Raw genomic sequence first — 11,459 nt, 5'->3', positions numbered from 1 at the left:
TGTGGTTAAACTCTTTATTGCTTTTGCATTAATTATTCAAAACAGTTTAGCATGACTGTCAGTATAAATATATCTGACTGGTATGACCTATGACATTCCTGTTTTTTAATGGGGGCAAAAAGAAGAGAGAGAGACAGAGCCTACATCATGTCCATAAAGAGCAATAACAATTACTCAAAGTAATACTAATCTTTCTTTATGTATAATTGAAGGCCATAAAAACAAAGAAGACGGATTAGTCATTAAATTTGCACAACATTCATTTCTTTTGGGTTTTAAACCTTTTTTCCCCACCAATGTTTATCTTCAGGTTGTATTGATTAAAAAAAGCTTTCAATGAAAAATATGAAATCTTTAAAATTCACCTGCAACTCAGTTCATGTTGCTATGTTTATGAATAATAGCTAAATTCACATGTTTCAGATGTGGTTTGGGACATTCTACAAGAAAAGTCATATAGTGGATTTTCTGCTAATTAATGTTCCACTCATGCAGATTTTATGGTTTAATATTGGCTATTAAATATATATATATATATTTATACAAAAACAAGTTGCAACTCATCAAAGTGAATATCTAATCAGCCAATCATGTGACACCCACCCAGTGCTTTTAGATACGTAAACTTTGTCAATACGACCTTCTGAAGTTCAAACTGAGGATCAGAATGGGAAAGAAAGGTGATTTAAGTGACTTTGAATGTGGCATGGTCGCTTGTGCCAGACGTACTGGTCTGTGTATTTCAGAAACTGTTAGTCTACTAATACTGATCCCACATATCCTTTACAGAGAGTAATCAAAAAAAAGACAAAATATCCAGTGAGTGGCAGGTCTCTGTGAGAACTGTTGCTTACTGTTGCTGCTGCAGGCTGATAGGAAGGCAACCACAACTCGATACAACCAAACAGGAGAGAACTTTTGAATGTCCGCTTGTCAAAACTGGATGCTGATGAGCTACAGCAGCAGAAGACCACACCAGGTGCCACAGCTGTCAACAAAGAAAAACAGGAAACTGAGGCTACAGATTACACAGGTTCACCAAAATTGAACAATAGAAGATTGGAAAAATCTGGTTTGATGATTCTTAATTTCTGATGCAACATTTGGATTGTAGGGTCAGAATTTGGTGTAAACAACATGAAAACATTGATTTGTCCTGCTATATATATAAGTGGTTCAAGTTGGTGTGATTGCAAGATTTGGGGTCCCTTAGTATCAACTGCGCATCATTCAAATATCACAGCTTACACGAGCATTGCTGCTGACCGTGTTCATCCCTTTATGACCACAGTGTACCCATCTCCTGATGGCTGCTTCCAGCGGGACATCACACCATGTCACAAAGCTTAAATAATCTCAAACTGGTTTATTGGACATGGCAATGGCTTCACTGTACTCGGACAATCTCCACGATGACTATCAAGGATGTGCAGCTGGCAAATTTGCAAAAACTGTGTGATGCTATCAAGCTGACATGGACCAAAAATCTCTGTGCAAGTTTTCAGCACCTTGTTGAATCCATGTCATGAAGAATTAACACAGTTGTGAGTTCTCTGAGTGTTAATGTTCTACAGAGTACACAAACGACCAAAATCAATAAATGTATATGCCTGTGAATGCACCAAAATGCTATTCAAAATAATGTAGGGATTAACTATTTTATACCATTGCACATAGACCTCAGGAGGAATTAATATTCATTTGACTTTGCATGAATTTATTTACATCTTTCCTTATTTATTTGTACATTTTTTCATTCATTTATACATCCTTCTAATTATTTCTGTAGCTTTTTAATGTGTTCATTGTTAATTTCCGGATTCATTTTATTAATTTGTTTTAGAAATGTCAATTCTTGCCACAGTTTTTGTTATTTAATTTATGATAAGCATTATTAGTAATTTGTTTATTTGTCTCATTTTAGTTGAGTCACTTTTTTGTTCATTGTATGTGTGTACGAACAAATATAACACATGTGAAACAGAGTTGTGTGTGCCTCTTATTTATTTGTCTTCATGGGCAATTCACTGAATAAAACAAATACTGTTACAACACAAAAAAATGACCATTCTCCAAAAGCAATTTTGGCCACATGTTATGTACATGTTACAACATAATAAAAAGGCCTCCTCATATCACTGTGTCCTCCTTTTTAATGATTAAAAAAAAGAAAAGAAAAAGCATGTCACTGTTCACCAAGCATTTACATTGGAATCGAATGCTCAGGTCAAACCACCTTTACTTTTTTATTTGCAAATGCAAAACTTGTCAACAATAAATAATACTATAAAATGTACACAAAAAAGATTGACAGTCCACCACGAGTTAAAACAGTTTGGATGATTAGGAACGAGAAAGTCTGGAAGGGGGTGAGGGGGTTCTCTTCTTAGCAAAAATGTGACGGTCCATACAAGCTACAGAAAAAGCTGATCATCTATACATTGACACTAGCAAGATAACAAAGTTGTTGTTTCTGGTATATTTCATTTTGTACAAAGAAGGGAGAGTCTTCTTTACAAGCGAGCATCATTGTCTTAACTGGAGAGATTATACAAGCAAGAGTTAAGGCAACTTCTCCGTTGTTTCTGAAAAGTAACATGAAGTTGAATCATGTTTTATTTTGCCTGTGGACCACTTGTTTTTAGCAGTTTTGGAGTTGGTTGTCATTGCATAATTAAGGCTGCTGACCAGGCCTGTAGTCCATCGCCAAAAAACGAATGCTGGATATTTGTCACGAGTCGGGTTGCCATCACAAAGACTGACTCGGTGGTCCAGGTTTTCCCCACGAGAGTCAGGCTTTCGCATGTTCGGTGTCTGTCTCAGGCATTGTGACGCCAACACAGCATGGTGCAGATTAGAAACAGACACAATTGGGCATGTTGCTGTAGTCTCTGTATGTAAGCGTCTCTATGTAAGCAGGAGTGAAAACAGACATAACAACGGATTGCAGTAAGTTCCTCATCAAATCAAGCCCTCTCAACATTTTAAATCAGTATGAAAGTACTGGTTAAGATATCTGGGGTTTTCCATCCTAGGAATAAATTTGTTAAATTTTCCTGAAGGCGCCACAAGAAAGGTCAGGGAAAGGTCAATAAAACAAACAGAGTTATTCTCTGGGGAAGAAATTAACCCCTTAGCAGTCCTATTAGTCCCCTAAACCATCCAATGTCCCGTGGGCGGTACGTCCGACTGCTAACAGTTTAAATCAGTTTCAATTTATATTCTTCTGATGTAAACTGTATTTTTTGGGAAAGTATTACAGAAAGAAGTAGCTCTACTTAAAGGAATAAGTCACCCTAAAATCACATTTGCACATCTTCCCTGTGACCTGCCATGCTTTCACTCCATTCCTATCTTGTATATTGGCTGTAAAGATTTTTGCCTTCTCGTCTCTTCGGTATAATGGAACTAAACGTCTCTTAAATATTTGTGTGCAACAGGTTAGGGTTAGGATTTGAAAAACTCGGCAGAGCAGGGCCCACTTAATTCAGAAACCTTTAATGTACTATTTTCCAAATAATGTCTGCTCTTGTCATGGGAAAATGAAAGGTTTCTTCTGCACAGTCACGCGTGTAGTTCTGTAGGAAGAGTAAATGGATCATGATTTTGGAAATGGGCATTACTGTTGAGTTTTTCAAATCTGTTTTAGCACTTTAAACACACATGCAAATGTCACTCACAGACTGTGTATTTAAGATGGACTAAGCCACCGTGCCGTCACCCACTGACCATTTGTGCTTGGGCTGTTTGGGCCATTTGCGCAACATTGGTTTCCATGCTGGAGCCATAAGTGACTATATCTGGATGAAAGGGTGCTAACACTTGTGAGTTTGGTTAGCAAGCACCACACATACATGCCTGCTAATGAGCTTTAAGTAACAGACTAATAAAATATTATAATTCATTCACCAAAATTAAAGCACAAACCTCTTGAGTGGGCTGATAGATGGCATATTAATTGTCTGAAAATATAATTAAAAATGTTGTAAAAGACACCAACACCTAAACCAAGTGTTGTTCTTATGAAAGGGGAAACTCCAAAAACTGTTTTTGTGCCAGGCTGTAAAACATGGTTGTATGCTCTTTTTAATGTATTTTGACAAAGGAAGCTAACTGAACTTCTTTGTTTTTGGAAAAAGCCTCAAGTGGCCAATCCAGGAACTGCATTCCTTTATATTTCCTGCAGCTCAATGTGATTTAATTCCATTATATCACTATATTCAAAACTACAGCAGCTCACACCAAAAATAACAGCAGTAGATGCGTATTTTAGTCTGTCTCTTTAAGTGCAATACAGCAAAAGGCAGACAAGAGCTTCATAAGACCATCTTGACTGGCTCCGCTTGCAGAGAATTGAAGCAGAGACGAGGAAAAGCTTAAAGTGACACCAAAGCTGGGCCTTGGCAAGAGGCGAGCTAAGCCTAAATGCCTGACTAAGAGGCGACAGATAGAGTTGCACACTGCTTATTCTGAGTCAACACTCTGTAATCTCAGCTGGGCTCTCTGCTTGCACCTGCCCCACACACACAAACACAAAGTTAAATTTACTATGTGCATTGTGCCACATGAGTATGTATGCTTGTGAATACGGGCGTGAGGAAAAGCTCGGTCTGGTCTTTACAGTGTAGAAAACAATTTTTTACTTTTATAATAATAATTTAAAGAAAATCAGGGTGCAAGACAAACGATAATTGAAGATCACTTTGTCATTTTAAGACAGATTCTATGTCACGCTTACTGTGACATATCACAGGTCTAAACCGAAAAGAGTATAATAGTAATGATGCTTTTGACATCCACTTCTCTTCTCTTGGGTCTTCTTTTCTTTTCTTTTTTCAAAATAAGTGCTTGTTATTTTGGCAGCTATAAATTATCCAGTCAAATCTTCAGTTTAAAATCCCATTTCCACTAAAAACTAGGTGACATGTTTTGTTTCAACACACCAGAGGCCTTTGGCATGTGATAATACCTTGTCTCACACTGGTACAGTGCACCTCCTCCATAGGAGTGTAAACTAAATGCTGGCTTTGTCTGATGGCGTCCCAGCTCACAGCCGATGTGTAACTGGATCAGATCAAACTGGATGGGTGATAGTTGTGTTGCATTTACTCAAACTTCCCGGTAGGATCTACAAATGCTGAAAATACTTTCTTAAAACAAAAAAGAATTGGCAAAAAAAGAACCAACTTGGCAGAGTTAGTGGACAAAATATTGCCATAAAGAATTTGTCCTCTGTGTGTTTACTGTTCAAATGTTTCTGTTGTGTTACTTCAGCAGTTTTCCCTTCAGTCCCACAAAAATAATTTATGAAAGAGCTGGCTTCCCCCTGCACCCCCCTCAAAATTCAGTGCAGTCAGTCTCAAACTAACCCATGACAGAAACATCACTGGTAATGTATTATAGAAAAGATTAAGTACTAGCCTGCGGAAGCGAGTACCCACTGCAGGCTGGAGGATGCTTCCACATTGCCATGCCATCTCAGTTCTTTTGGTGGTGCAAGTAAGCCTTGAAATGCTCTCTGTTATTACTCTTACTAGCAAAGATTACTGTTTAAGCACACGGGCAGCATTCCAGAGGGTAGAGAAAATGTCAATAATAGGAATGATTATCACGACAGCTCCATCTTATCCTTGTGTAACACTAAAACTGAATTTAGTGGAGAGCAAACAGACAGATGCCAACGGAAAATGGCAGAGATCGCACGATTCCACCCACACACTTACTTGCTGGTGAAGGTTATCTCCAGAATATTTCTCAACATATGTGAAGGTGGTTTTATGCCCCCATCCATAAAAAAAAAAAGAAAAAAAAGATTTCCCAGATTTCTTAGTCCCATTGGATTCACCCAGAACTTTGTGACAATGTTGGCAAGGACATTTTTGCTGGCTGTGAACAAGCACGTGCATTAACACACAGATACCAAATCTGGGCTTGAGAGATGCATCTCTGCAGCCACCATCATGCTCGGGGGAGCTCACTATGTGTTCTTAGCCATTCCTGTGTAACGTGAAAACTTTTGTGCTGCTTTGTGCAACTCTCTTTTAAACTGACTTACAGTGTACATGAATTGTCATTACAGAAGCATTCAGAGCTGCATCAGAATGACTTTTTGTGTGTGTGTGTGCCTTCCCAAAAGATAAAAGGCATTCACGAACAGCAGCACTTGAGCCAAATGACTCGTCTCCAGCTCATATTTCAAGGTGACAGTAAACTCTTGAAAATGATATAATCCCATCAGTTTTTACATTTCAGAGTCAGAACATCACAGAAAAGCAGCTGCAGATTTGTAATCTTAATATCTGATACTTTGGAACTATCAACAGAAAATCTGGGGAAATGACAAATCAAATAGCTTGAAAATCAGTTTGAAATTTCATTAAATCATCCTGGTATTTAATTGTGTATCTACTGCTTCCATAGACATACGTGCATTAAAAAGTCTGGCTCCTCCTCAGCAATATGGCGCCTGCTTTGACTCATCATTCCATGAACTGAAGCAACCGGTGTGGCATCTATGTGCAAACATTTCTGGTGAACAAGCAAATGCCAAGTTGATTTTTAATGCCTCTACAGCTCAGTGACAAGTGATAAAAATAAGACTTACAGGAGCAGAGATTTTATACCTGTGGTGTGGCACAAAGTTGGATTGAAGCGTTTCAGTTTTAGGGGCTCCTTCAGTAATTTTCAAGCAGCAGATTTGAATATCGGACACTACAGTGCGTTCCATAGTAAAAAGACAATACAGAGAGTACTTGTTCGATAGGGGAGGGTGGGTTGAAGTCTAAAGGGGCAGTGTGGCTGAGAGTCTCTAAATGAGGAGAGGAGCAGTGGGGTATATTCCTCCTGTTGCAGGAATATACTGACTTCAGTTCAGGGATCAAACGGTCCTGGTGGCCATCAGAGTGTCTGTCGCACAGACAACAGTAGTCCACTTGGCTATGATACACATCATCATGTTTGTTTGGACTCATCGGTCATCAAAGGCGATTTGTGGTGCTGGTAGACTGGACGATGGGTAAGGATGAGGACAGTGTGTGTGTGTGTGTGTGTGTGTGTGATTTGGAGGTGGGGGGTGGACAAGTGAGTGTCGTTGATGGCACTGCGGTCCTCAGAGCATCCATCTGTGAAGCAGAGTGGGAGGAGAATTAGACGGAGTCAGAGCTGTTTTCGGGCAAAGCTGATGCATGAATTCAAGGTATTTTAATTTGAAGGTAAGTGGGAGAGTGGAGGATGCTCAGAGCAAAGACAGTTTTGGTGTTAAAACCACTGAGGGCCAAATTAAGGAACATGCAGATTTTTAACAGCACTTCCTAATTTGTGGTTTATTCTCCCAGCAATCAGAATCAGCTTGAGGACACTTTTGGGCAAATAAAGAATAAAACATTCAGCTTCTGCGTCTCTATTGGAATAAATTTTACATAATGTGTTAAATATTTCATAATGAATGCCTTGTGATGTTGCAGGCAAGGTGAGATATGGTATTCCACATTTTGCACACTATGGAGGACCAAAACCCTCTAGATAAATAATAAATATATATAAAAAAGAAATACATGACTTTATTAAAAATAATATGCAATCAGGTGCACTAAAATAATATAAAAAAAACTATTGTAGGCATAAATTAATTTGAGAAATATATGAATTAATATTTATAATTTAATTAGCTTCTATTTTTTATTTGCTGGAATTTCTCTGTTTAATTACGGAGTCATTTATTTAGGTTGGGAGAAACAAGAGGAGAATAAATTCTAAGGGAAAATAATGCAGAAATAAATATGGAACTTTAAAAATAAGTGAAATTAAATTCCCCCAAAAAAGAATCAATAAATTAAATGGAAAAAAACAATCAAAATCAAAGTAATATAAATAATAAACCAAATGGGAAAATAAATATTGAGTAAAATAAATAGATTTTGTGGTACTTTGTTATTCTTTTTAAAAACAAAAAAAGGAGTATTAAAATAAATGTAGGCATAATGGATTTACCTGATTGCATTTTTTCTTCAGAACTTAAATGATTTTTTTGTTGGTTATTATTTTGCGCAACCATTTACCAAAAAGCAAGCGAGGGAGGCACTGTTGGTCCTCCATATATTTGCTACTGTATCAGTACTTGCAGATTGCAACGCATCACTTCTGTTTATTTCAGCTGCTGGTTGGCGTTTAGCAGCGCTGAGTGTGCAGGGGGCTTGATTTCCATCTTTTGTCGTTACCAATTAATCTTATTCAGAGCACTCGCCTCATGTTACCACAACCTGAATTGGTCTTCAATTGCTCTTGAATACAATTTCATTTAATTAATAACTCGAGGACTGCATCATTAAATTTGGCATTAATGGCATAAAAGGCTCCTCATTCAAACTCCGAAGCTCATATACTGCCAGTCACAGTAAAGCAAAGACGGGTATTCCTCTTGTAAAATGACATCAAGGCGCAAGCTCATGTGGAAATGTGTGTTTGGTAAATGAGTGTTGGCTAATCACATGACTCCAAATGCTCCTAACATCTAGAATAAATGTATTTGTTTATGTGATGTTGCTGAGTCTTAAGGTTTTATTTCAGAATGGTTTGGCTGTATATTAAGAGGACAAGGCCCTCCCTGTGCACAGCCTGCTTGTATTAACACCACCTTGTAGGTGTGCTGGTTCATTTCATCTTTTCACAAATGGGCTTTGTGTCAGGTTCCCTCCTGCTTCACTAACCCTTTTAGAGTCTTTTCAGTGCCAGTCCCTGCGAGTGCCCCTCCGGGTGACAATCTCATACATCACCTGCAGTCCGTCTGTCACAGTGGATTTAATGCCAGGGAACCTGCACTCTGGCATTATTTTGGAGGTAATAATTCAACTAATGCTTGTTTGACCCTTTCCACTGTGACTGCACGAGGGCACACCGAGTCTGCCCTTGAATCAAGCATCACATTGTTGAAATTCTGATTAAGTGATCAACCCTATTATGTCTTTTCAAAATGACAAAATACAAAATAATCCGGTTGCCAGAGATTTCCAGATGTGAAGATTATAAATATGAAACAGCTTGTTAAAGAACATTTTCAACTGAAGGGAGTCATTTTGAATAGTTTAAAGACGCACCCTCGGGAGTAAGAGACTTTTAAAACCAACTCTTAATTTGATAAACCCCCGACTGTGAAGTATGAAATGTCACTGAATAAATATGTTTGAATTTATATTTCAAGTCGGTTGTGGGAAAACACTCACCTCATTTGTTTTGATTGCGAATTCGCAGACACCTCCTCTTCAGCGGCGGCTCGAGCTCAGGACTCCCAGCGGCTGATAGCGGTGCGCTGATGGAGCAGGAGAGGATGGCTGTCTTGTCGGCGGCGGGCTTTGGCACAGGCTGTATGACAACACAGCCTCCGGTCGACAGCAGCGGTAGGGCGTAGGCATGCTCACCCTCCTCCAAGTTGGAGTCAGGATCTGGCTTACCCTCCACCGTGTTACCCATCTCATCTTGTGCTGAGACCCGCTTCCCTGGCTCCCATTCACCTACGGAACAATTGTTCTCTTTCAGCGCCTCACGCTCAAGCTCACCGTTAGCTGGGTGCTTCTCTGCCTCTCCTTCTCCTGCCTCTCCCCTTCGGTCAGATTCGAACGCAGGCGTGAGAAGTGGATGCCATCCTGTACCATTGACTATCACATTACATGGGGCAGCAGGGCTAGTCTGGTGCTGGGGTAAAGATGGGGGCTGGGTCCGTACTGTACTTGGTGAGGGTGGTGTTGTACGGTTAGAATAGTGGGGACTCTTCTGGCTCACTGAAGCTTTGCTGGGAGCACTGGAAGGTAGGGCTGATGATTCCAGTGTGTTAGGGTGTGCGGCCCCTTCTGGCTCCGCAGCACTGAGGAGTTCCTGTGAGAGCAGAGCCCCTTCCCCTTCATCACGATGGCTCTTCCCTTCCCTGCCCAGCTCAGCAGCTGGTGGAGATCTTGAATCTGCCTCTGGCTCTACTTTGACCTGGACACCAGGTAGAATCCTATGAATTACCTGCTGCTGGCATGATCTTTGGCCCACTGTTAGATCAATAACCCCATCCATCAATCCAGGGCCACTGCTGAGACAAAGGTTGCCTGAGTTGTCCTCTGCCTTCACGGTCAATTCCACTGTCCTTCCTCTCTCTGACCGCACAGGAGAGACACGCCCTCCAGCTGGCTCTATCTTCTGGCTCCCTCTATCACCTCCAGAGGAGCCTGGAGAGTGGGGCCTAGAAGCTGAAGCTTCTGAGGACTCTGGAGCACTTCGGACAGAACCAGTACTCTCAGGTCGGTCCCTGGAGGATTTGGGGTTGAAGGGGATAGGGATTGGAATAGGAATTGGGACTGGGAGGGGTACAATGACAGGATAAGGGACCAAGAGAGTTGGGGGAGGTACCAATGGAGCCAAGGACGGCATGCCAAAGTTCATCATTGGGGGCAGGGGGATGTGTCCATTGGGCATCATGTTGACTGGGGGAAAAGGCGGTAGGCCCGGCATGGGGATTCCAGGGTGTGGGGGAATCATGCCAGGGTTGGGATTAGATGAAGGGTGGACATGTGGAGATAGCAGAGGCCTGTGCATGGGGCTTGATGCAGGACCAAGGGTCCTAGGAGGTGGTGGTGGACCAATACCAGGAATGATTGGGTTTGACAGCGGGCTGTTGGGTCCTCCTGGGTGGGCAGAGGTGCGAAGAAATGGGGGGCGGATGTGCTGCATCATTTGATGCTCCATGAACAGAGGCAGGGGCATGGGTCCCCGGGGTGTCATCACCATGGGAGGGCTGCCAGAGGGGACCCCGACTGGTGGGTGAAGAGCAGGAACAGGTGGTGGGGGAAGTGAGGGGCTCTCATGGGGTCTGGGTGTGGGGATTTTGACTGAAGAGGAGGAGGATGGGGAGCAGACAGCTGCAGTGTCTGAGGGTGAGGCAGCTGAAGATGTGGAAGGGGCCAAAACTGAGGTGGCGGAAGGCCCTCCAGGTGAGGGAGCTTTACGTCGAAGGTCCGTTAGCGGCGTTCCCCAGGATTCAGGAGTGAGCAGCTGCACTCCTGAACTGCACTCCGGCTTACCCTCCCCTCCAGCTCCGTGTCCTGGGTTACACAGTGCTCCAGGAAGGGCAGCCTGGGTCTCTTTATAGAAAATGTCCATCTTATATTGGTTCAGGCATTTGGCACTGCAGAACTGCAGCCTCCGCTCACCAGCACCAAAGTCCAGGTACTCCTTAGTATGGCGAATATGTTTGCACCAGTCACACACCTGCAAAAAGGAACACACATATATAAGCACCTGTCAGCCTGCATACAAAGGACTCCTGATCTGTTTTTGATGATCCACTACAAAATATTCTCTGAAAAATGTGGGGAAGACGCTTAGTCTCCACACCATCTGTAGAGAAGCTCATTAGAGAAAGATTATTTTTAAGGAAGCTGATGTTGATTGTAAATACTTTTACAGATCTGCTGAAAAAAAGG

General features: G+C 41.4%; 1 protein-coding gene across 4 annotated transcripts in view; it reads right to left on the bottom strand.

The window, feature by feature from the left end:
• Nucleotides 1–3,206: 3,206 nt before the first annotated feature.
• sobpa (sine oculis binding protein homolog (Drosophila) a) overlaps nt 3,207–11,459 on the bottom strand; it is a 59,649-nt gene continuing 51,396 nt past the window's right edge. For all 4 annotated transcript variants that reach the window (XM_014337284.2, XM_042225530.1, XM_014337285.2 and 1 more), the window contains 2 exons: nt 9,219–11,244; nt 3,207–7,121 (listed from right to left, as the gene is read on the bottom strand). In XM_014337284.2, coding sequence (XP_014192770.1) covers nt 9,220–11,244 — 2,025 coding nt within the window. In that variant the 3' untranslated portion in view covers nt 3,207–7,121; nt 9,219. The remainder of the gene's footprint in view (nt 7,122–9,218; nt 11,245–11,459) is intronic.

This window comes from Haplochromis burtoni, unplaced genomic scaffold (assembly GCF_018398535.1).
Source record: "Haplochromis burtoni strain Fernald_Lab_line unplaced genomic scaffold, NCSU_Asbu1 Contig_174, whole genome shotgun sequence".
In the NCBI taxonomy this organism is placed as follows: domain Eukaryota; kingdom Metazoa; phylum Chordata; class Actinopteri; order Cichliformes; family Cichlidae; genus Haplochromis; species Haplochromis burtoni.
The sequence above is the reverse complement of the archived record's forward strand: the minus strand, read 5'-3'. Positions and strand labels throughout refer to the sequence as shown.